At 36.8% G+C, this 27,564-nt stretch overlaps 1 protein-coding gene across 1 annotated transcript in view; it reads left to right on the forward strand.

Moving 5' to 3' along the window:
• The window catches only part of LOC105501677 (desmocollin-2), a 43,110-nt gene extending 15,788 nt beyond the window's left edge, over positions 1 to 27,322 (forward strand). The window contains exon 5 of the mRNA XM_011927697.1: positions 27,163 to 27,322. Coding sequence (XP_011783087.1) covers positions 27,163 to 27,174 — 12 coding nt within the window. The 3' untranslated portion in view covers positions 27,175 to 27,322. The remainder of the gene's footprint in view (positions 1 to 27,162) is intronic.
• The last annotated feature ends 242 nt before the right edge of the window (positions 27,323 to 27,564 follow it).

The following is a 27,564-nucleotide window of genomic DNA, read 5'->3' on the forward strand; positions in this document are numbered from 1 at the left end:
ATGTATTTCTCCATAGGCAACAAGTGTCAGCAGCTGCACAGGTACTTTTCTGTTTACTAAATTCTATTATTTAGCATAATTTTCACAAGAGAATTCAAAGTCTGTTGTGTGACGATAACCTTTAAAGTAGAATTGGCTATAGAGCCTATTATGAGGTATACATTTCTAATAATTGCTTCTTTTACTTTAAACCATGGAAAAAGGACCTAACAAATGATACCCTTCTAGAAGAATGAAGGCATCCTGTCAGTGTACTCTTTAACCCATGATGTGGATTAAGAGGAAACTAATGTTTTGTTTTTGACTGATTATGAGGCAATGTATGTACTATTAAAGTTTCTTACCTACATTGGGCCTTCATCTTTATCTATCAAAGATAAGGTTATCCATGTATAAGGCTGGTGACCAACTCCTTCACAAATAAAAGTATAATCCTATAAGTGTACATAACAGAATGCTTTTTTTTCTTTGTAGAGACATAAGCAAGAAAAAAAAAATTCAAAGAAAAGAGTTTCACGATAGTAAAAGTCTTAACCTGTGAACTTGGGAAAGGCTGTTCACATCAAGGATGCCATGCTCTTCTGGGGAGAAATGTCCCTGGTTATCTTTACCCTTGTTAAGGTTTTACAGATTATTGGTAAAATACAATCCAATGGGTACACAGTTCCAAAAGTGTGGTGGGATCTCAGTTGTGAAACTATGAACCCAAAGCCCAAGTTCCTGAAGTTTTGTTGTAGTGTGGATGGCAAGGACAGTCTTTCTCCAATGTTCTCAGAGGATCCAAACCATAAAAAGATTTTTTTTCCTGGTGAAAATACAGTGTAGCATAATAATGTGTTATAACATCAGCCCTCTTGCATGGGAAAACTTTTATACAACCAGAAAACATGCATTGACAGTGACAATTGAATGAAATCCCTTTACAAACTGTTTAAATGGCCCACCAAGTGACCAAATGTACATGAAGCTTTAATTTTCTGCCCAGGAATATGGGATCAAGCACTGGTTATAAACTATTTAAACAATTTCAGTATCAGCTGGTTTAACATGAAAATCTGACAAAGTATTTTCTTGGTGTTTAGTTAATTTTTGTTCCACTTGGGTCAGTAGCTTTATACAAGGAAATTTGGTTATATCTGTGGTTTACAATAACTTAGCGTAATAACCATAATTATAATTGATAGCATATACTATTTTAGAAATCCTATACTATTTCGGAACATATATTAGTATTATTCACAAAAATATAACCTAAAGAAGACTGAACATCATTTTGGCAATTCTATGTACCTAAACATGACAAATACCCCTGCTTACCTCATTTCTGGATTTTTCAGGGGCCCTCTGATCCATCCAGAAAACCAGGCATTAAGAAAGACAAATTTGAAACTGAAGTTTGATTTTGGAATTCCATATTACCATAAAGTACTTATTTTGTCAAAATGATGATGCGGAAATTTTAAAGAAGCAAAAATCTTTTATAACCTTTTACAAAAAAAAAATACATTCTACTGTTTTTACACACCTTGCATGTAAAACTGTTTCTAGTTGTCTTAATTGCAAGTTACAGTGGCAACTCTTAGCAATTTTAACTTTAGTGTAAAACCTGGTAAGTTGTGTTCTAAGGTTTGACTATTTCCAGCATAGTTTAAGGGTGTGGCCAACTCCACATTTCTCCTGGCCTTATCTCTGGAAAAGCAGGCAAGTGAAACAATTTTCAAAAGCCAAAGCAGCAGTTTATGACCTGAAAACATTTAGAAAACCTAATATTTGAACACAATTTAGACCACATATTTATATTTTGAATACACTGTATTTTACCAATAATCTGTAAAACTGTCTTTATTTCCCAAAGACTGCTAAAGTCATGTAAACTAAGAGGCAGTACGTTTTCTACTTTTCTGGCAAAATATTTGATTTAAGCTCTTATTATTATTAAATCAATTAATTTAAAACTTTACAGAGGAGATTAACCAGTTTGCACAGAACGAAAGAGACCAGACATTGGTAAGAAACTTTTATCCTTTTGCTGGCATGCCGGGTTTCTGAGTTCTCTCTCCCTGAACAGCCTTAGTGACCCTGCTTGACTGTATGCAAACAAATATATTGTCATGAATTAAGGATATTCACAAATGGTTTACAAATTTTGGAGAAATTAAGCAGAGAGAGAGAAGTATGACTCCAATTCTATTTATGAAAGTATATTCAACACGCTTAAATGATTAGAAAGCCTAAAATCCAAAAAGTTAGTTTGTAAGGATAAAAAGTTGGTGTGCTCCATTAATTACTGCGGCCTGACCAAGGTACCTTAGGAATTCCAGATAAATGGAATGAATAATGACTCACTAGAAATGCATAGGAAACAAAATAACTATTCACAGGACCAAATACAAGCCTTCCGCTAGAAACTAAAAAGCATCATGCTTTTATATATAAGGATACACAAGCAAAGCCAGAGGAGAATAAACAGCAAACAAATGAAAACTAGAAGCAAAAACAAACAAGAAACCAACCCTAAATTTTCCTACTTAATTTACCCTGGAGGCTATAGTGTTACCTAGGGCCCTCAAAACCCACATAATGAATATTTCATTCCTGACACACAATTCAGTATCCTTAAGTTCACCAATATCATTATACATTCTGTGCAATCAAGAAATCCACTTTAGACACATGACCAATAAGTACTCTAGCACTATCCATGCAAAACAGTAAACATAGCATGAAGCAAAGCAAGCATGTATGTGAAATTTGGCTCTATGCCAAATCCAGCTTCATGCTTAACTATATGAAAAAAAGAATTGCCAAACTGCTGATGCATTTTTTATGATACTTCTTATTTGACTTTAATCAAGACCAAGAGCTTTAACTATGAACATGTTAGTTAGCAAAATGTCCCCAATTCTTTATCGGGTTCTTAAGAATATTTTATTATATAAACTTTTTCCACATCTTTCTCCCTTACTTAATGATTCCTTACTACATTGTTTCATAAATAACCTTTTTAAATCTGTAATTTAACTTTTAGATAACTTTTGAATTAGACAAAATTATTCTTTTTCTCCTGATAACAAAACTCTTTCTGGCACATTTTGTATACGGAATTACGTGTTAACCAGAATTTTATTCTTGGTAAACTAAAACTTTAGTGAAACCCTAAAAAGCAAGAAATCCTGAACTATTAGATATGGGCATTTATAGATAAGAACAACTACACAATTTTAGTAGCATACTTGCCCATATTACAACACTTTCTTAATTGGAAATGACCCAGATATTAAATGAGCATTGAGAATAACTTTAAGATTTTAATTTACACAAAAAGTTTACCTCAAACATTTAACCCAATCACTGTACTTACTTTTTTACTTTTAATAAGGGACACAGATATCAATCAACATATGTGAAATGAACCTTGGTTTGGTCCTGAAAGGCAGGACAACTCGAAGTGGGAGGGGAGTTGGGGCTTCAGGTCACAGGTAGGTGTGAGAGGAATGGTTGCATTCTTCTGAGTTTCTGATTAGCCTTTCCAGAGGACACAATCAGATATGTATGTATCTCACTGACAGTTTGAATAGAATGGGAGGCAGGCTTTCCCCAAGCAGCTCCCAGCTTGAATTAACACTGACATTTTAAAATATCTAGCAGAAACAGACATAAAATTCAGACAAAAATGTATGCTGACAATTCTGACGGCATTTCTATTTCTATTTCACCAATAATTTTAAAGCTAGCTTTTTTAGTAAAGTTACACTTTGCATCACGTGAACTTGAAAATTGCTTACACTTATTATAAGATAATTTTGGTAAAACATAATAAGTGTGCATACAAACAAACACATCTTGACATGTATACGCACACAAATGAAGATCTAGTAGCTTTGAACCTTAACCATGGGATAGCAATACAAGCTTGCTGGTTTTACTTTGCCCCAGTAGATAATCCAATAAAGGCTGTGAACCAAACTTTCGGGTAAAGCATTCTCCATGGCAGTTTGATTTTTCTGTTTCTTTTTTTTTTTCCTTTTTTTTTTTTTTTTTGAGATGAAGTCTTGCTCTGGCTGGACTGTAGTAGCCCAGGCTGGAGTGCAGTGGCACAATCTCGGCTCACTGCAACCTCCACATCCCAGTCCCGGTTCAAACAATTCTGAGTGCAGGGCCTGCGGAGCCTGCGCACACCCAGAACTCATGCTGGCCCGCGAGCATGCGCAGCCCCAGTTCCCGCCCGCGCCTCTCCCTCCACACCTCCTGGCAAGCAGAGGGAGATGGCTCCGGCCTCAGCCAACTCAGAGAGGGGGTGCCACAGTGCAGCAGCGGACCGAAGGGCTCCTCAATTTGTAGTAGAGATGGGATTTCACCATGTTGACCAGGCTGGTCTTGAACTCCTGACCTCATGATCCACCCGCCTCGGCCTCCCAAAGTGCTGGGAGGACAGGAGTGAGGCACTGCGCCCGGCCTGGCAGTTTGATCTTTAAAGGCCAAACCTCTCCAGACTCCAAAGAGCCCTGGTGCCAAACAGTACCAAAGGAGGGTGTCACACAATCAGTCCCCATGCTTAGAACCTCAGAACAAAAGCCTGGATACATGTAATGCCATTCTGCTTCCCCATTCAACAGTAAGCTCCAGATTCCAAACAATGTTGGGGCCAACCAGCATTGCAACTGTGAGAGAAAATTCTAAGGAGGGCTTAGTACTAGACCTCAGAACCTCTGCGGAGAACACAGAGCATCCCCTTGGGGCAGGTTGAGGTCTGTAGGAACCCTGGAGCGTCCTCCTACGGGGTCCAATCTGACCTTAGGTAGGCACCAGTGGCGCATGCCGGTTTTCCCCTCCAGAGCATACTATGAGCTTCGTAAGAATAGCCATGAACTGTAACTGTGTCCAGAATTGGCGGGTTCTTGGTCTCACTGACTTCAGGAATGAAGCCACGGACCCTCACAGTGAGTGTTACAGTTTTTAAAAATGGTGTGTCCCGAGTTTGTTCATTCTGATATTTGAATGTGTTCAGAGTTTCTTCCTTCTGGTGGGTTTGTGGTCTCGCTGGCTTCAGGAATGAAGCTGCAGACCTTCATGGTGAGTGTTACAGCTCTTAAGGTGGCGCGTCTGGAGTTGTTCGTTCTTCCCGCCCGGAGTTGTTCGTTCTTCCCGCCCGGAGTTGTTCATCCCTCCTGGTGGGTTCATGGTCTCGCTGGCCTCAGGAGCAAAGCTGCAGACCTTAATGGTGAGTATTACAACTCATAAACGCAGCGCTGACACAAAGAGTGAGAAGCAGCAAGATTTATTGCAAAGAGCAAAACAACAAACGTTCCACAACCTGGAAAGGGACCCAAGCAGGTTGCTGCTGCTGGCTCGGGCAGCCTGCTTTTATTCCCTTTTCTGACCCCACCCCCATCCTGCTGATTGGTCCATTTTGACAGGGTGCTGATTGGTGCATCTACAAACCTTGAGCTATACACAGAGTGCTGGTTGGTGCATTTACAATCCTTTAGACACAAAAGTTCTCCAAGTCCCCACTGGATTAGCTAGACAGAGCATCCATCCCTGCCTTTACAAACCTTGAGCTAGACACAGAGTGCTGATTGGTGCATCCACGAATCCCAAGCTAGACACAGAGTGCTGATTGGTGCATTTACAATCCTTTAGCTAGACATAGAAGTTGTCCAAGTCCCCACCAGACTCAGGAGCCCAGCTTGCTTCCCCTAGGGGATCCTGTGCCAGCGCCAGGCGCCCGCACTCAGCCTTTGGGCAGTTGATGGGACTGGGCACCGCGGAGCAGGGGGCGGTCCCAATCAGGGAGGCTCGGGCCATGTGGGAGCTGGTTGAGGGGACGTTGCTCGGGCATGGTGGGCTGCAGGTCCTGAGCCCTGCCCTGCTGGGAGGAGGCTGAGGCCCGGAGAGAATTCCAGTGCAGTGCGGGCAGGCCGTCAGTGCTGGGGGATCTGGCGCACCCTTGGCAGCTGCTGGCCCGGGTGCTAAGCCCCTCACCGCCCAGGGCCAGCGGTGTTGGCCGGCCACTCCAAGTGCGGGGCCTGCCGAGCCGGCGCCCACCCGGAACTCACGCTGGCCCGCAAGGGTCGGGTGCAGCCAGGGTTCCCACTGGCGCCTCTCCCTCCACCCATGCCTGCAAGCAGAGGGAGTTGGCTCCAGCCTCGGCCAGCCCCCCACAGTGCAGCCACGGGCTGAAGAGCTCCTCAAGCGTGGGCAGAGTGGATGCCAAGGCCAAGGTGGCACCGAGAGCGAGAGAGGGCTGCTAGCACCTTGTCACCTCTCATAATGAGAACTGGATGCCAGGTGGGCCTTTTTGTCCTTAGCCAGTTTAGCATGATAAGGGAAGAATTTAGCATAAGGAAAGAAGGTTTAAGTTCCCTGAAACATGTGTGAGTTTGCTCTGAGGTGCACCACACGCAGGGATCAAGGAACACCTGCAGAAAATATTTTTTTAAAAAGTCCTTCCCCTTTTGTGGCAGAGCAATTATAAACAGCCACTGAAAGACTGAAAAAGAAAGAAAGGAAACAAAAATCAAAAAGACCCAGACTACAAACCTGGTGTTGGCAGTTAGGCATCTCCACATGGAAACCCCTTAGTTTCACTGGCCATGGCCAGAAACCTGCAGTTGCTTCCATGTTTACGCGCTGCCCACCAAGAGTCCCGGGTTGGAAAGGAAAAGAGAGAGAGAAAGACACACACGCACACACAGAGAGAGAGAAACAGGCAGAGAGAGAGAGAGACAGAGAGAGAGAGAAATTCCCCTGTATAGAGAAGAAAGGAAACGGAGAAAGGAGAAAAATCCCAAACTTTGGGCTAACCTCTTCCTCCTGGCTGGCTCTCCAAAATACCTTAACAGTGGAGGGTGTCCAGATTCCTGGTTTCTTGAGCAAATAATTGAACAGAATGCACAAACAGAGCAAGGAAGGAATGAAAGGTTTTACTGAAAATGAAAGTATACTCCAGGCTGGGCGTGGTGGCTCAAGCCTGTAATCCCAGCTACTTGGGAGGCAGAGGTAGGAGAATCCCTTGAACCAGGTAGCTGGAGGTTGCAGTGAGCTGAGATTGCACAACAGCACTCTAGCCTGGTGACAAAGTGAGACTCCATCTCAAAAAAAAAAAAAAAGTACACTCCACAGTGTGGGAGAGGGCCTGAGCATAGGGACTCAAAGGCCTTGTTACAGAATTTTGGAGAGTTTAAGTACCCTCTACTTAGGGTATGCCCTATGTAAATGAAGAGGATGAAGTAAAGTTACAAAGTCATTTACGTGGCCTTCGCCCTATGGAGAGGATATTTCCTGTCATAGCTGAAGCGTGAATTGGTTCCCTGCCTCCAGACCCTATTTTCCTGCCTCACCAGGAGCACCATAATCAGCAGTATTAAAATTTACAATTTATTTCCATTTTCACGTAGAAGGTAAATATTCCAAAGAATTTCCTGGCAGAAAACACTTATAAATGTATGATGGAATATAACTATCCTTTAATGTGGAAATTTGACCTAAAAAATAATTAGGGCACATTTCAGGGGCCAAAAACAGAGCCTCCTCAGAGCTGCCATGTGCCCTGAGAGCATCTTCTCTGTAAAGAAGAGGCTTAGGTTTTCACAGCCACTTGGAAACAGGAAGTAAAACTTTGGGAGCAATAAGGGCAGGCAGTTGGAACCTCATAAAGAGGTCCTTTGGGATGAAAACCTGGAAAGGACACCTTCACATGCTAGCCTGGGAAGACAATAAGAAAGTTTGCCCATCTAGGACTAGGCTCTGAATTAAGCAGAAAAAACGTCCTCCAAAATGTAAGGGAAATACATTGGGTTTGAATTATGCACACTACAAAGTATTGGAAAACCCAGACAAGACATTAGAAGAAAAGGGGTCTTGGTGTTTTATTTTGAGGAATTCCTGGCAGAAACAAACGCAAAACTTCCCTAGAGAGGCCTAACATCCACCTAAGCTGCAGAAAATTCCTAAAGAAAAAAATTTGGCTGAATATGGGCTCAGAATCTAAAATTACGAACTCTTAGAAAACAGCCATAACCTATAGACCAGTGCATAGCTATTTCACACCCATTTCACTGGCTGTAACCCGTAATGCCTGAAGATAAGTGGCTTTAAACCTGAGTGCAATGCACAGGCTGGTGTACTTTTGTAAGTTGACTTCATGAAAAGGAATTGTTTACTTCCTCCTGTTGTGGGATTTGTTTCTGACTTCAGCATAGATGATGATATGACAGTGTTGTGGCTTTATTTTACATTAGTGAGCTGCTAATTGTTATTGAGATGCTAATTATCAACATATAGTGTTTACTTCACAAAAATCTGCACAGCAGCTCTAGGTAGTATTGGCATATTTCAGTATACCTTTTGTAAAAGAAATATGGAAAAATTGCTATATTTTTAATAGATCATTTTTGCAATGACAATGGTTAGAAATTAATGACTACAATGTTTACATCATACCTAATTTCAAATCATCAAGACATTCTGAATATTTCAACAAAGTGCTCGTTCGTGAAAATCAGATGTGGTCCTAATGTTTAGAAGGGCACTATTTATTGTAATAAAATAGGCTGTAGGTCATTTAGTATTGTGTCGGTTAAGAAGTTGTACTAGAAGCATCCAGCCAAGTTGCATTGTTATAAGACAAGGAGCCTCACGTCATTCATAAAAAGCGAGAAAAACAATTTACTGGAAAATTGAAAAATAGTTCTGAGACCAGATAAGCTGAAGAAGTTTCAACAGATTTTCTTATCAAATCATAATTTATGAGTTGAGTCCTGATATCTGAAACAAGTTTTTACAAAGTTACAAAAACTTGTCCTTTTAAATGGGTGTGGCCTTAGTGGCTTCTCTTGGCTATTAGTGTTGCACCTTATGGAAATTAGGAAAACCACATAGAAGGAGGCCTTTCCTGTGAAATAAAGCAGATAACTACAAGGAAATTTACATTTATCGGATCAGAGACAAAAGTTTTGTATCTATAACACACAAGGTAAGTAAATCAATATTCACCAATAATGCTCCTGCCTAGATCTGAAGAAAAATTAAGAATATCTTTACTGATATATAAAAAATAGCATGATCATATATTGTCTATTACCCCATCATGTACTTGCTGACAAGAATTTGGATAAAAAAATTTGAAGGTTCTTTTGTCTCCTGCAAAGAGCATGACAAATTTCCTTAGAACGTATTTTCTAAATATTCACTGTCTCTTCAGTGATTCTTTTAAAGAAATTCTTACCAAACACATGCCCTTTATTTGTGAACTGGAGTATAGTACTTTAAACTGGACACATACAAATATAAGCTATTTCCTTTACCTCTAAAACTACTAACAGAGTCAATGACATAAATTATTGTTTGTCTTTCTTTGAATGTGTTTATGAATAGTCAAACTCTCAAAACTGACTACTGTTTTAAGGAACTAGTCTGAAAGTGCATGGCAACATCCACATTAAATTTATCTAGTTGTATAAGAAAATTGCCTCTTTGGAAAAGAAATTTGAAAAATTTTGCTTTCTAACAGAGAGATGTTAGAAAATTCAGAAATGACCATCTGAAGCCTGAAGGCATTACCAAGAGCTGAATGTCTGTCTGTGGCTATTTTTCTCTTGGAAAGCTTTTTGTGGCAAAAAAATAAAAATAAATGGATACTGAATCTATTTATCTTTAACTTGGATGCCTACTAACCACAAGAGCTATTAACTATATGCACATATATTTAGTGACAATGACATTGCAACATTTCTTTTATACCACTGCATGATGTTTAGAGCACAGATTCTTCAGCCAGAATGCTTGGTTAAGAATCCCAGGTTCACCACTTATGGTTTTTTGTGAAGGCAGGCAAGTTATTGAACCTTTCTTAACTTGATTCCTCATTGTAAAATGGTGATAATAATAGTGCCTACCTCTGAAGGTAGATATGAGGTTTTTAAAAGCAAATATTTATAAAGTACTGAGTGGCTCCTAGTAATAAGCACTATACAAGTGTTCTATAAATGAATAAACTAGAAACATTTCCATAACTGGAGAAGAAAGTCATGAAAATTGTTGTTCTTTTGTGTGTACGTAGTAAAGATTGGATTTTTGTCATTGCCTCATCAAAACAAAAACTAGAAACCACTTAAGTGTGACTGATAAACACTTCAAAAATGTTCTATTTTTTTGAGATTATGGAATAAAAGCCTCAGCATAAAAAATCACTAAGCCTGGATATTTTTTAAAAGCATAATGTTTCTTAGCTTGTTTATATTAATATAAAACTGAAACTGTAAATCAATTTCTTGCATGCACTAAATATGGCATAACTTAAAAATTTAAAAAATATAGCATAAAGAACTAACCTTCTACAGATTTTATTTATAAGATATGAGATCACACTTTGAGAAAAAATTTTTAAAAATGCAAGCTGAAGGAAACAAAAGAAGAAGGAAAAACCCATCACAGTTCTAGTAGATATTTAAATTGGAAATTAATTGTTCTTTTTCAGTGTCCCAGCAATTTTTTTATATCTATATTTTGTCACAGAAATCTTTCTGGCTTATATAATAATAAACATTATTTTATGAAGTAGTTAAGCCCTTGAAGGCAGGATTCTTTCTTATTATCTTTTACCTCTATGAAATAAGCATAGACTTTCTTTCATATATATATGTATATATTCAGTAAATAATTAAGTACATAATTACTGTCTGTAAATCTATCCATTGTCTATCTATCTATCTATAAATTTCTTAGGGACTCTGAGCAGAAAAAAATGCATTATGGCCTAAGTACTTATTGTCACTGAGTATGAGAATTCTAGAGCTGGAGAAAACCTAAGAGAAACTTATATTTCTCTATCATTTTACACACAAGAAACTTAGACTTGCCTTACTGATTTTCAAAAGCAATGTGACTACTGATGGTCTCTCAAATGTGCAGCTTTACAGTCATGTAGTTGAAGTAATGACAGATAAATTATTTTGTGCTCATCAGATCCTGTTTTATTTTATGGGTACAGAGGGATACTACATTTTCTGACTTCTTTTCAGTGAGATTGGGGCCACGTGACTCAGATATAGCAGATGCTCTTTCCCAAGCCTGCAATAAAAACCCAAGTGTAAAGTCCACTTTGCCTTTGCAAGGTGATTTTAGGTCATCTTTTAAAGACAGAAACATTACGAGATGAAAGGAACTTGGATCTCTAAGTTACTCCTTGAGAAAAATTTTCCAAGGTGAGCTTCTTAACATGTCTTATTGTGATAGGGAAGAATTAATCTTGTTCCAAGTTAAGTGAATCATATTTCATGTTTTAGTTGTTACTGCAACATGGTATAATCTATTTTGCCTAATGCAGAATTTCCTGGATAGTCAGATTTTCCCAAATAGTTGGAATTTCCACAAGTTTCCCATCTTTATGTTGCATACTTTTATAGCAAACAACAATCTTTTTTTTTTTTTTTTTTTTTTTTTTTTTTTTCTCTGACAAAGTGTTTCTCGTGCAGTGGTGCGAGAGTGCAGTGGTGTGATCTGCAACCTCCATCTCCCGGGTTCAACAAATTGTCCTGCCTCAACCTCCCGAGTAGCTGGGATTATAGGCACAAACCACCATGCCTGGCTAATTTTTTTTAGTAGAGACGGGATTTCATATTGATGAGGCTGGTTTCTAACTCCTGACCTTGTGATCTGCCTGCCTTGGCCTCCCAAAGTGCTGGGATCATAGGTATGAGCCACCACATCTGGCAACAGCAATCTTTTTCTAGTATCAAGACACTTGTTTTATGCTCTCATGGTTTTATTTAGGTTATAAGAGTTTGTAAAAATTATATAAGCAACTGGTTTGGGGAAAAATTATAGGTTTCAATTTTACCAGCTAATATTCTTTGAAACTATGTGCTTTTCTAATTGTTTGATATTTTTTGCAGTATTGGTAAATGATAAAATATAAGGAAACCCAGAGGCTTCTTGGTAAAGTTTAATACTTACTTATTTTAACAAATATTTATTTCAGCTTTGACAATAATAAAAGATAATACTGTGTTTTGAAAATCACCGAAAATGGTATTGAAATATCTGTGCAATCTGAAATTTATCTGTATTGGCATTTTTATTCCAGTATTAAGTGATTTATTAAATCAACTACTTGAGATGAACATTGTCGCTGATTTGTCCTCATCTTTTATTTTTACTGGAATACAATTGTCCTGGGGCTAATGACTTAATGTTATATGAGGGTATTATATATCATTACAAGAAACCAGTGTATTTCTTGGAAAACACACACAAATATATACTCACATATAGATATATGTTTGTATCTGCATGTGTGCATATTTATATATATAATATACATATATGTATATACAGAGAGAGAATTTGAAATTAAACAAAACCAAGACACAAAAATGGACATAAAATGGCATTGCCTGTTTTGACAATTTCAAATTCTTCTGTAAGTTATTCCATTATTAAGTGGGGAAAAAATAAATCACAGGACTTATTCCCCATAATATATTATTAACCCTAAATACAGAATCTTTTATTTAATTTAAATTTTAGCAAAATTAATAAAAAGTAAACATCTATAACATATCTTTAAATAAAAGCATGTATATTTATTTCCTAAATAATAATTCACATAGTATTATTGTTATTATTTTAGATGCATGAACTTGAAAATAATTTTAATTACTTATGTGGCATTATAATCTTGGGGATGGGATTTATATTCTATAACAATACTTTCCTAATGATCTAAAACATTTCTGAAAATATAAGAAATATGTGCATCCTATTAGCTTTAAATGCTGAGTGTACTTTATTATTGTTATTTGTTTCCTAGGGCTGCTATAACAAAGTAACACAAACTAGGAGTGGCTTACAACAGCAGAAATGTATTCCCTTCTAGTTCTGCAAGCTAGAAGTCTAAAATTAAGGTGTCAGCAGAGCCATGTTCTCTCTGAACACTCTAGGGAGTAATCTGTTCCATGCCTCCCTCTTAGCATCTGCTGTTGCTAGAAGGACTTGGCATTCCTTAGCTTGCAGACACATTACTACCATCTCTGTCTTTGTTGTCATCTCTGCCTTGGTTGTCATATGATGCCCTCCCTGTGTATCTCTGTCTATGTTGATTCTCCCCTTCTTATAAGGATATTGTATTGGGTTAAGAGTACACACTACTCTAATATGATTCATCTTAACTTGATTACATACACAAATAATATATTTCCAAAAAATATTAAATTCATAGGTATCAAGGGATAAAACTCGAACATATATTTTTGAAGGGCAATTCAAATCATAGCAATCACGTATGTCATCTTAGTCAATTTCTATTTTGGAAAGCAAGTTTAAAATAACGGTTAGAAGCATGGATTCTGGCATTAGGTAAACCTGGCAGACATTCCCATTTTTTTCCTTATGGACTGGATATCTTAAGAAAGCTACTTAACTCTGTGGGTCTCAGTTTACTCACAAGTGACATCTGCTAACAATACTTGCTCAAAGGGTTTGGCAGATGATTAAATAGAAATGTGAATCCCTCACAGTGCCAGAGACATAGTGAATACATTTTAGTATTTATTATTGTTTTAGCTGTTACGATCACTAGTTGAGTTTTACTCGACGTTGAATGGTTTCATAGAGAGTCTGAAATCCTCTCTAATTTTTACATTATCGTGTGCATTTACCTACTTAATATGATAAACATACTTTTTTGTAAAGTTTATTTGGGAAATTTGGCCAGAAATCAGTAACATTAATCAAAGTAGAACTAGATAATAATGTAGACAGGCAGACTGGTAGGTAGGTAGATAGGTAAGTAGGTAGGTAGATAGATATATGTAGGTATATATAGGAAAGTATGAGATCAATAATTTCAAATTTTTAAATCCACTGCTCAAATTATCAGGGTGTTTAATACTTATGCCCTATGAATTCCTCTGAGAAGACTGGGAGTAATAGTTTATAATAGTTTCCAAACTCATTGCCCATGGAATAACTTTTATGGCATATCTTGGGCAAGCAATGCTCCTTACAACATGCATTGAGAAATAATGTACAAAAATTAGATAATTGAAATGAAAAATAAGAGCGACAACTGTGAGTATAACAACATGGCTTAGATTATCCAAGTACTAATGAGCAGTCTAACCACTTAGACATACACTTTTACAGGTAAAACATTGGTTGATTGATTGATTGAGATGGAGTTTTGCTCTTATTGCCCAGGCGTGTAGTGCAATGGTGTGGGATCTTGGCTACTACAACCTCCACCTCCCAAGTCCAAGCAATTCTCCTGCCTTAGCCTCCTGAATAGCTGGGATTACAGGTGCTCGCCACCATGCCCAGCTAATTTTTGTATTTTTAGTAAAAATGGGGTTTCACCATGTTGGCCAGGCTGGTCTCAAACTCCTGACCTCGTGATCCACCCGCCTTGGCCTCCCCACGTGCTGGGATTACAGGCATGAGCTACCATGCCCAGCCCAGATGAAACATTTTGGAAAAATAATCTGTTGCAGTGTTCAGGATGGCAGCTTTAGGGATTAGTTTTAGGGATATTACTGCTGAAATTATTTGAACTAAAACAAAATGTTTTGGTTGACACTTCTTGATTCCTCTTTTTTTATCTTATTAAGACCATCAATATCTACTTGACTTTTTAAATTGTTTTGTATTGTTTTACACTGACATTAACACTCAATTGGTCTTTTTCAAGACAAAAAGTTATTTACTTTCAAAACAACATGTATCTATTTTATATGTCATATTTTAGTTCAACAAGTTAAAGAGGAAAAATACAATGGCTAGAATTTAATAGACATAACATTCCCAAATTATATGCTCTCAAGGTACAATCTATTGGAGAAGTTAATATTCTAATACACATAACTATAGTACGAAGCAAATGGGCCATAAAGGAATCACAAGCAAAATGCTCTGGAAGATAGAAAAAAATTATTTTAAAGAGGCAAGGTTTGTGAAACTTGTAACTAAATGAATCCTGATGTTAAAAAAAATAAAAGTAAGAGGCCGAGCACGGTGGCTCACGACTGTAATCCCAGCACTTTGGGAGGCCGAGGCGGGCGGATCACGAGGTCAGGAGATCGAGACCATCCTGGCTAACACGGTGAAACCCGTCTCTACTAAAAATACAAAAAATTAGCCGGGCGTGGTGGTGGGTGCCTGTAGTCCCAGCTACTGGGGAGGCTGAGGCAGGAGAATGGTGTGAACCCCGGAGGACAGAGCTTGCAGTGAGCCGAGATCCCGCCACTGCACTCCAGCCTTGGCGACAGAGTGAGACTCCGTCTCCAAAAAAAAAAAAAAAAAAAGGAAGAACTGTTAAAATCAATATGAGGTTTTGAACTTGATTATGTAAGTACAGAATAGGACCTAGGTGAAATTATGATTCAGGCTTCAAGTACTGAAAGGGAACCTATTTGAAGACAGATAAAAGGAAATAGAAATAGGTTGAATCTTTATGAATTAGGTACCAAAATCAGGATGAATGTCTTGTTAATACAGGATTAACATTAAGATCTTTTAAAGTAAGGAACATGGTCTTACTTTTAAGACCCCAAATTTTAATTCTCCCCCCACCAAAAAAGAAAAGGAAAAAATAAAGACAACAAATGATTGCTTTGCATTTCTTTGTTTTCTACCCAAAACAATATTATGAAACATTCAGAATCTACTGATAAAATAAATGACAAAGTTTCTTTCTTTTATGATAAGAACTAATTTTTGTCAAACTTTGAAGATATAGTCCCAAAGTATTGTACTCTCAACCATATGCCTCCTTGTAAATAGAAGTTTTCTGACCCTTGCAGAAACCTCACTGTGACAAAAATAATTGGCAGTAATTCTATAGAACAATAAACGTATTGCTTATTTTTAGTCATGTTAATATGTAGTCACCTCTCTTGTTTTTAACTACAAACAGTACAAGCTGGTTCCATTTCTAGACAAAGTTATCAGAAGTACTTTGTAAGAATTTTGTGTTCTATTTGTGAAAAAGCACAATTATCTATTTATTTTAAAAAGGTGTTATGTGGCCAGAATTAGTCTAATATCAAAACTAGACTAAGACACTATTCAGAAAACTACAGACCAATATTTCTTATGAATGTAGATGCAGATATCCTCAAAAAAATTTGCAAATCAAATCCAAAAATCTATAGAAATAATTATACATCATGACCTGGTGTTTATCCAAGGTATACAAAGCTAGTTCAAAATATATAAATCAATGAATGTAATCCATCATATCCCAGGCTGAAGTAGAAAAATACCAGGAGCATATCAATAGATGCAGTAAAAGCATTTGATAAAATCCACCCTAATTCATGATAAAATCTCTAAGCAAACCAGGAATAGAGGAGTGCTTCTTTGAACTGATTTTTAAAATCTACAAAAAACTACAAATAATATCATATTTAATGGTGGAAAACTAGGATTTCCTGCTAAGATCAGGAACAAAGCAAGGATTTGTTCTTATACTACTGCTTTCAACATCATTGATAATGCAATAGGACAAGAAAGAGAATTAAAAAGTATACTGATTGGGAAATAAGAAATAAAACTCTTTGTTTGCAGATAGCATGCTTTTCTATGTAAAAAAAACCCAAAAGAATAGACAAAAAACTTTTGGAACTAATAAACCATTATAGCAAGATTGCAGGATACTAGTTTAATATATTAAAGTCAATTGCTTTATTTTATGTATCAGCAGCAAACAGGTAGAAATTGACATTAAAACTACAATACCATTTACATTGGCACCCTTAAAAATGAAATACTTAGGTATAAATCTATCAAAATATGTATAAGATATATTTGAGGAAAACTACAAAACTGACTCTAAAAAATCAAAGAAAAACTAAATAAATGGAGAGTTATTCCATGTTCATTGATAGAAAGCTCAATATTTTTAAGATGCCAATTCTTCTCAACTTGATCTATAGATTCAATGTTATCTCAGTTAAAAGCCCAGCAATTTATCTTGTGGATATTGACAAACTGATTCTACAGTTTATTTGGAGAGGAAAAAGGCCCACAATTGTCAACACACTATTGGAGGAGAAAAAAGACTGATACTACTATGGGACTTCAGAATTTACTATAAGTCTACAGTAATCAAGACAGTGTGGTACTGGTGAAAGAATATAAAACAGAATAACAGAACAGAGTCCACAAATAAACCCACATAATATAGTCAACTGATGTTTGACAAAAGTCATACAAAGATAGCCTTTTTAACAAATGATGCTGGAACAACCAGAAATTCACATGCAAAGGAATGAACCTAGACAATGACCTCATGCCTTTCCTCAAAAAATTAACTAAGAATGGATCATAGCTCTAAATATATAATGCAAAACTGTAAAACTCCTAGAAGATAACATAGAAGTAGAGGACTTTGGGATGGGAATGACATTTTAGATATTGTACAACATGAAAGGCATGATACATGAAAATAAAGAATTGATCATCTGGACTTCATTAAAATCAAATCTCCCTTTATTATGAATTACAACATCAAGAGTATGTGAAGAAAACTCACACTGAGAGAGAATATTTCTAAAAGACATGCCTGACAAAAGACTGTTATTCAAAATAAATAAAGAACTTTTAAAAATCAACAATAAGAAAACAAGCAACCAGATTAAAAAATGAGGAAAGGACTGAACAGATAATTCACCAAAGAAGATAGAGAGATGGCAAGTAACCATATGCAAAGATGTTCAATATCATGTATCTTTAGGGAATTACAAGTTGAAGCAATAATAAAATATGACAAACCTATTAGAACGATGAAAAGTATTCTAATACACTGACAACATCAAATGCCAGTGAGTATGTGGAGCGGCAGGAACCCTTATTCATTGCTCTGGAAATGCAAACCAATGCAGCCACTTTGGAAGAGTGCAGTAGTTTCTTACATGCTCTTACTGTATGATCTGGCAATCGTGCTCCTTGGTATTTAAAATGTATGTCAATACAACATCTGTACACAAATGTTTGCTCCACTTTATTCATAACTGCCAACAGGAGGAAACAGCCAAAATGGCCTTAAGTAGGTGAATATATAAATATACTGTGGTACATCTAGACACTGGAATTTTATTCAGTGCTGAAAGAAAATGAATTGTCAAGTCATGAAAAGACAAGGAGAAAACCTAAAAGCATATTATTAAGTGAAAAGAGCCTGTCTGAAAAGGCCACATACTATATGATTCCAATTATATCATGTTCTGAAAAATTCAAAACTATAAATGTAGTAAAAATATCAGAGGTTTCTGGAGTTTGAGAGAAGGAGGAATGATTTAGCTTGGGAGAACACAGGGGATTTTTTAGGCAGCGGATTTTGTATGATACTACAGTGGTGGATACATGTCATATTTTTGCCCAAAGTCATACAATATACAACACCAAGAGTAAACCCTAATGTAAATTATAGACTTTAGTTGGTAATGATGTGTCAATGTAGTTCATTGATTACAACAAATGTACTATTGTGGTGCAGTATATCTGTAGTGGGGAGGTTGTGCATGTATGGAAGAGGAAGTATATGGTAACTCTCTACTTTCTGCTCAATGAACCCAAAACTTTTCTAAAGAATGAAGTTTAATAATTTTTTTAAATGTGCACACAGATCAAAGAATGACTTCTTTTCAGTAATATCTGTTGTAACACTTTTAGTGCGTTTTTTTCTGCAAAGGGAAAAAACAAATGTATGACGAATATTGTGAGGATTTGGGGGTCTGTAATGGAAAATTAACGTAGGTTCTTTGCAAATACTTGTGAAAAGTCAAAGTTAGACTCAGCATTTATGAAGTTTATAAATATATGTTTATTTGAAGTTTTCCATTGAATATTCACAAGTTCACTGACATGTTGGAATGAGCTCATACTGGATTGTGTTTGTTACTAGGGTCTCTTCCCAATGTTTCATTTAGTAACACGTTGGTAGCTTAAATATTTTTCAAATATTTACATCATGAAATTTGGCAAACTCTATGAATTAGAGACTTCTTTTTCTTTGGAGAGAAGTTGAGTCAGTTGTTAAGTACGAACACACCAGTGAATCAATCCCACTAGCCTTTAACGTTTCTATTGTGGCATAGAGCCTGTCACATAGTTGGAGTTCAGAAATGTATGTTAAATTGATTAATCCGTTTTATAAAGTGATTTACAGTGATGTTATGATTGAAGCCAAATGAGAGAACTTAGTCACCGAAGGTGGAAGTGCATTTGAGAAAAGAGGGTGAAATGAGAGTTTGGTAGAGCATTTCTGGTAGGTAAGATAAGAATTAAAAATTTGGCACATTTTAACAGAAGAAATGAAATGGGAGAGTTCCCTAACCCCCTCGCGGGACTTGTGACAGGCGTGTGGCTCATTTGCTCAGCTGCTTCTAACTCAAACCCCTTATGGGAGGGAGAGCACGCAGGTCAGCAGGTGCAGGAGCCAGGGCAAGCACTTTTGGGCTCCAGCCCCATGTCAGTGTCTAGGGGTGATACAGTGCTCTTTTAGCATTTGCCGTCCGTGGACAGCTAAGTGTTAACCAACTCAGTGGAAAGTCAAGGTGACAGCCTTTTTCACCCTACCCTCTTGGTACCCGGGTCCTTGTCCACAATCCAGGATGAATCAGGTCACTCGGACTTGAATGAAAGTGAATGCTGAGGTTTTATTGAGTGATGGGGGTGGTTCTCAGTGCGATTGGGCAGCAGGAAAGGGGATGGAGTGGGAAGATAATCTTCTCCTGAAGCCTGGTTGCCTCTGGCTGGGCTTCTGTCCAAAATCATGCTGTCTGAAGTTAAGCCACATCTATCCGTAGTCTCTGACGCTCATTTGCCTCTTCTCTCCACTTTCAGTTGTTTGCCTTTCCTTTCCTTTGCTGTGCCGCTCTGCTGCTCTGCCAGTGGAACTTGGGGTTTATATGGGTACAGGATAGGGGTGTGGCGGGACAGAGTGGTCTTGGAAAAGGCAACATTTGGACGTGAAAATAGGAATGCCTGTTCTTATTTAGGGCCATGGTTTTCCAGGCTTGAGGGTGGAGCCCTCACCAGGGACCCCACCCTCTTGCCTCCTGTGCATACCAGAACTAAAAGGTAAATTCAACTTTGTGTGTACTATTGCAAACTGGAGGTGTAAAAGGGAGTCAAGGGTTTTGTATTCTGAAGAGAGGTGAGCCAAAAGTTACTTTTTTTTTTTTTTGTAGAAGAGTAGTGAAGCTAAAAGTCAAAAGGCACAAACTGATGGATAATTGGGTGTATAAGTGGAAGCAGAATGAGTGTGGGAATGTGAAAGAGTGCACTGTTCCCTCCCATCAGGGGACCTGACTGGGTTTCAAGGCTTCATTCTACTTTTTAGGTGGTGCCTTTTTTCTTGCACAAAGAAAAAAGGTAACTTCTCTGTGATCTATGTGCCTAATCAGTGAAACAAAGGTGATGAATTGGAAGGTCATTTCCAGCTGGAAAGTTACATGATTCATGCATGGTTCTTTGAGACAAAAAAAATTGAGTAAGTAGAAGATAAAAAAAAAAAAAAAAACAGAGAATCCAGAAAATTTTTAGGTGTAATATTTTCCAAATGAAATAATGTTTATAGTTCATAAAAATTGGAACCTTGCACATTCAAAGTAAAAAAAAAAAAAAAAAAGGATGATACTTAGAGTAACAATGTTCATTTTTGCATGTATAAGAAAGAATCCTGAAAATGTTGGTAGGCGGAAAAGATCTGAGGTAGAGAGTAAGTTAGAATATTTAAAGGAGGAAGGATATTTATAGACTATAATGAGAAAAAGAATATAAGTAGGGGTACTAAGGTTACAAAGGGATGAAAAACATTATTTCTTAGGAAAAAATAAAAACAATTATTAACAACACACCATCTAGTTGCTGTAGTTGCTGTTCTAAATACTTCATATAGAACATGTCCTTTAATTCTTACACAAATATAAAAGATAAAAAGGATTCATTTCTATTTTACAAGAAAGTAACTGAGATTTCCTTGTCTAGGAACTGCCATGGAGACAAAGTTTGAACCCCAAATTCTGACTCAAGAATGTGTAGGCTGGTAGGCAGAAGCCTGTGGCTGGCAGCTGTTTGCTCATTCACCAGGCTGGTGACTTAGCCAAGCCATTTACTATTCAGAGTCTCTGTTCCCTTACTCATCAAATAGGAGCAATGTTTTGTTTGCCATCTAACTTCTCGAGCTATTATGAGGCTTACTTGAGAAACTGTGCCTGTAAAAGGTAAAGTATGATAGACATGTGGTATATTTTTGTTAAAAATGGACAAACAGTCATTGAAATTTTATTTTAGGGGATAAAAATTAAGGGATTTAATCTGGAATGCCCTGTATTAATTCATTAAAGTACATAAAGCCATGTGCTGAATATAAATAAATTGTATTGGAAACTTAAGGGGCATGGAAAAGATTTGGACAAATTAATAGTGGATAATCCCCAGTAGTATTATATTTTTACTCCAGTTTAATAATGGGAAATTTGCCAGACTATAACAAAGGAAATTCCAGGTTGTGATTTAGCAGACACTTTTGTGTTGGCTTCAGTGCCATTTTGCTTTCTGTCAACATTCATACCATCTTAATATATTAGTGGTGTGTGTCAGACATCAAATTGCACTTGCAAGGGAAACAGATTTCTCATGAGATTCTGAACATTAGGATGACAACAACATTGGATACACATACACGTGAAAGATTTTTTTCTCAGTTTTCTCTTTTCTTCTTTGGCTCAAATAAGAAAATGTGGAAATAAAGCCAGAGGGATGTTAGATTTATTTTTGTGATTTGTTTGAACCTGAATATGAATTTGCTTCCATTTTTAATGATGTTGTTTAATCCTTACTACTTTACTTGTGTTTTTCTAATGCAGCAAATCTTAGAAGCCAGGATGAAAGCAAGGGTGGGAAGCATTATTATTACTTTGTTGTTATTTCATTTTATTTTATTTTAAAAGAGTCTGTATGAGGGGGAAAAAGAGACAAAAGGGAAATTATGTCGATGCCCACCCACAGTTCCTCAACTGGAAAGCCCTCCTAAGTTAACGTAATTAAAGTCGAGCTGGAGGCTGTATATGTATAAACCCCAGAGATAGCATAAAAACAGCCTTTGGGCATCCTCTGAGACAGAGGATGTTCAATCAGATTCCAAGAATTCAAGAACATGTGTTTTACAAGGGAGAAAGCCAAAATACAAACTTTCCTGTAAGTACTACAAATACCATATGGAAAATTGATCCCATAAACTAAGAAGAAAACATAATAAAGGAATGATTTTTAAATCCCATTATGCCAGTTAAGGGATATATTCCAGTCTTTCAACCTAATTTCCAAAAAGTACAACCAAATTAAAAGGGAGGATTTGAGTAATAATTCAAGTACCATTTCTGGTTTTCTTAGCAAACCTTTGTACAAATGGCTACCCTGACTTGTTACTTGCAAACTAAATCCGTTTTCAAAACAGAGAGAAAGAGATCATTACTTTCATTGGTTTCCTGTATTATATGGTAGTTCAGATTAGTGTTTGTTTTCCTTCAAATAGAGCTGTTGAATGGTGCAAATTTATCTTGCCTAAGTTGTAGAGAGCTTCCCACTATGTAGGGATACTTGAGAGGCCATGTTGTCTGTATTTGGGAAATTACTTATTGAATTGGTTTATAATTATTAAGGCAGAATAGAGTTCAATGGTGAGATCATAAACTATAATTAACATAAAGTCTGTCCTTACATAAAATATTTGTTACATGGTGTTTACTGTAATTTCCAAATTATAAGACAGGAATAATGACATTTGATCAAATCTTATATTTTTCATATGGCCTTATGCTTTGCTTATGGTTTATAACATTTAAATTTTACTTAATATAAAATAAGTATAATTCAAATATACTTATATTTATTGTCTATTTTAGGTAGTCCTATTATTTCCTGGAAAATTATTTGCATTTTACCATTTTGTGCACTTACCTTTTGCAGGGATTTTTAAAAATAAAAAGCCCATTGTTTTTAGCTCATAAAATTATCCCTCTAGAACACATTTGCCTTTATTTCTGTCTTGTACTCTGTGAATACCATGTACTCTGAATCAAATTTTGTATTAATCTTTTCATCAGGATTCCCACAGTATGGAAATAAGGTAAATTTGAACACTGTACCAGAATAAACACAGGTTTGTGACTTTAATTTATCTAAATGAACTTTTGATTTTCCTTAGTAGATCTCTGGGCTGAGAAATCTTTCTTGCTGTGGAATGTATGTAGTTCTAGTCCCAGTGAGAGTACCAGCTTTCATGAGTTTTAACTCTGCACAGACTTTCCAGTTTTAACTTCTTGTCTCACACAGTCTCAGTGCCTAGTGTCCCATGATCCCTGGGCAAACCATAAATGCCAAGCCTTTTTACCATTTGGGCCATGTGCAAAGCTGCCCAAATTGAGCCTCCAGTGTCCATGCAAAGTGAGTTTGCTCTGGCTTTCAGTTTCTTCTCCATGGGTGACATCTATAAGCTTCCCCTTCTAACCTGTAAATTCAATTCCATATTCTCAGATTTATCATTTCAGGTATTTTGTAATAGAAGATTGTGATAATTAATTTTATCTGTCAACTTAACTGGTCTAAGAGATGCCCAGATAGCTGGTAAAATATTATTTCTGGGTGTGTTTGTGAAGGTGTTTCTGGAATAGATTAGCATTTGAATCTATAGATTGAGTAAAGGTCTGCCTTTGTTGATGTGGGTGAATGTCATCTAATTCACTGAGGGCCTGAGCAGGAAAAAAGGTAGAGAAAGGGTAAATCTTGTTCTTTTCTTCAGCTGGGACATCCATCTTCTCCTGACCTTGGACATCACATCTCCTGATTCTTAGACGTTCACACTCTGAGACTTGTACCAGCAGATTTCCACCCCACCCCCTCAACCCTGGTTCTCATGCCTTTGGTCGGGGGCTGACTTATATCACTGGTTTTCCTAGTTCTCCAGCTTATAGGCAACAGATGGTGGGACTTTTCAGCCTCTCCAAATTATGTGAGCCAATTCTCTATCTATCTATCTATCTATCTATCTATCTATCTATCCATCCATTCATCCACCCACCCATCTCCTATTGGTTCTGTTTCTCTGTAAAATTCTGAATAATGTAAAGAGGCTTCTGTCAGATTTTTGGAAACGAAAGCCCTAAAGGACATTTTCATTTAATTCATGAAGTTGACTTCAAGTACACAAAATTGGACATTCATGACTCACTGTCGTCATTGTTATGCTATGGCCTTCTTTCATTAGATAAGTCATTTTTATTAAAAATTAGTACCTACCACACAAAATAATACCCAAGACCTTGATGTTGTGCAAAAACAATGGTAAACGGCAATGCAGTTGTCAAAATGAAGAAATTATGGTGAAATGATCAGTAGTAACACCCAGCGATATGCATGGAACCTAGCAATATGCTATTCATTTTTTTTAATGACTTAATTAAAGGAGAAGATTAGGTTAATAATTCAAGCACCAAAAGATTGCAAACATCATTATACACACTTTGTGAAGTTATAAAGTTAAAACAAAGCAAGACAATATTGAATACTAGTTTCAGGATGAAGGTTGTATTTGATGATGGTATTATTTTAAATTTGTGCAAATTTATGCAGTGTATGTAAGTCAAGGATTTTAGGGTATGATAATGATATCTTGAAGGCAGGTAGAAGAATGAAACAATGGGGGCAGGACAAACCTCATAATTAGGCATACACTATTTTCAAACTCCTTTCTTTTCTCTTTTGTTTTTTAACCTTTTATTTTAGGTTAAGGGTATATGAGCAAATTTGTTATAATAGGTAAACTGTGTGTCATGGGGGTTTGGCACACAATTTTGTCACCCAAGTAATAAGCATAGTACCTGATGGCTTATTTTTTTCCTGATCATCTCCCTCTTCCTACACTCCATCCTCAAGTAAGCCCCCGTGTCTGTTCTTCTTCTCCCAGTATTGTTGTGTTCTCATTGTTCAGCTTTCACTCATAAGTGATGACATGTGTTACTTAGTTTTCTTTTCCTGTGTTAGTTTGCTTAGAATGATGGCCTCCACCTCTATCCATGTTGCTGCAAAGGACACAATCCCGTTCTGTTTTATAGCTGCATAGTATTCTATGATATATATGTACCACATTTATTTATCCAGCCTACCATTGAAGGGCATTTAGGTTGATTCCATGTCTTTGCTATTGTGATTAGTACTGCAGTAAACATATGTGTGCATGTATCTTTATGGTAGAATGATTTATATTATTTTTGGTATATACCCAGTAATGGGATTGCTGGGTTAAATGGTAATTCTGTTTTAAGTTCCTTGAGAAATTGCTCCACTTATTTCCACAATGGCTGAACTAATTTACACTCCTACCAACAGTATATAAATGTTGCCTTTTCTCGGGAATCTCATCAGCATCTGTTATTTTTTTGACTTTTAATAATAGCCATTCTGACTGGTGGGAGATGATATCTGATTGTGGTTTTGATTTGCATTCATCTAATGATCAGTGATGTTGAGCTGTTTTGCACTGTTTGTTGGCTGCTTGTATGTCTTCTTTTCAGAAGTGTCTGTTCATGTCCTTTATGCACTTCTTAATAGAGGTGTTTATCTTTTGCTTGTAAATTCATTTAAGTTTCTTATAGGGGCTGGATATTAGACCTTTGTCAGATGCATACTTTGCAAATATTTTCTCCCATTCTGTAGGCTGCCTGTGTACTCTGTTGATAGTTTATTTTGCTGTGTGGAAGATTTTTAGTTTAATTAGATCACATTTTTCAATTTTGGCTTTGGTTGAAATTGCTTTTGATATCTTTATCACGAAATATTTGTTCTTTCCTATGTGCAGCATAATATTGCCTAGGTTGTCTTCCAGGTTTTTATAGTTATGGGCTTTACATTTAAGTCTTTAATCCATCTTGAGTTGATTTTTGTATACAGTATAAGGAAGGGATCCAGATTCACTCTTCTGCATACGGCTAGCCGGTTATCCCAGCACCATTTATTGAATAGGGAGTCTTTCCCCATTGCTTGTTTCTGTTACCTTCGTGAAAGAGCAGATGGTTGTAGTTGTATGTCTTTATTTATGAGCTCTCTATTCTGTTTCATCGGTCTATGTGTCTATTTTTATACCAGTACCATGCTGTTTTGGTTACTGTAGCCCTGCAGTATAGTTTGAAGTCAGGTAGCATGATGCCTCCAGCTTTTTTCTTTTTGCTTAGGATTGCCTTGGCTATTTGGGCTCTATTTTGGTCCCATATAAATTTTTAAATAGTTTTTTTCTAGTTTTGTGAAGAATGTCATTGGTAGTTTAATAGGAATAGCACTGAATCTTTAAATTGCTTTTGCATTTTAATAGTATTATTCTTCCTATCCATGAGCATGGAATGTTTTTTTCATTTGTTTGTGTTATCTCCGATTTCTTTGAGCAGTGTTTCGTAACCTCTTTAGTTTCAACTCAAGCAACATTATGTAAAATTTAAATATTACCACACTGCTTTCAGTCCTCTGTGGAAGTTCTTTTTACTTTGCAGCCCCAAGCAGTTCAGGAGTATATACCATTTGTGGGATTGCACACGAAAGTGTCTGCTTCGAGCTCGGGAGGCATTAATGTCCCTTTTATAGGCTCCTTATGACAGAAATAACCAGTAATGATGAGATTAATTCATAGCTCCATTATTTCATTTGAGACAGATATACTGGTTAGAGCAGATATTTTATGGTGTCATACAAAAATAAACTGACAATATTGAGATAAAGATGTCTCACAAAAATTTCATAACCACAGCATATGCCATTTGTCACAATAATGGATAATTAAACTGTTTGAAGGAAAATCTTATTGTGACTTTAAAGAAAAATATAATTAACAAGGATTTTTTAATTCCCTTTTCTCCAGAGAAAGGAAAGATTATTTAATATTTGGTGAATGTCTGTAAAAGGTAAGATAGTTAAATGGATAAAAAGAACCCTGGAACCAATTGCAAATTAATATTCTCTCCCTAAGGTCCAGAATGTTCTGTGACCTCTGCCTTCTCCCTGGTCTTGGAGTTTTTAGGAATAGACTAATTATTAAATACCTTTTCAATAAAAGCAGGTTAACTTCCAGTCAAGATCACATAGTCCATTTTCTCCCTGCTTCCCTGCCAGATGAAACTGTGAACCCTGGAAATAACACAGGAAGCAACTAGGAAGAACTTTGAAAGACGGGAAGAATATATTCTTTTTTGGAACCCCAGGATTTGAGGAACAATAATTGTTCCTAAATAATTGGCATAGCATCTCACGTCTTCCCACCCAACAGGAGAAGGTAAACCAGACTTTATTTCCTGAGCCCAAACCTAGGAGTAGAAGACAGCCTACTTAAACTCATTTCTCCTCAGGAGGGAATGGGAATCCTTCTGACAATGCCAGGGATGTCCAAAAAAATCGAGGATTAATCAGGATTTTCACCAACAATAAGCAGCTGTTAGAAGTGCTCTCTTGAGACTAGATCTCTTACAAACAGACACCAACGTAGGTAAACTGAACCAGCAAAAGACACCCAACCAC

This window comes from Colobus angolensis, unplaced genomic scaffold (assembly GCF_000951035.1).
Source record: "Colobus angolensis palliatus isolate OR3802 unplaced genomic scaffold, Cang.pa_1.0 Scaffold74, whole genome shotgun sequence".
Taxonomy (NCBI): Eukaryota; Metazoa; Chordata; class Mammalia; order Primates; family Cercopithecidae; genus Colobus; species Colobus angolensis.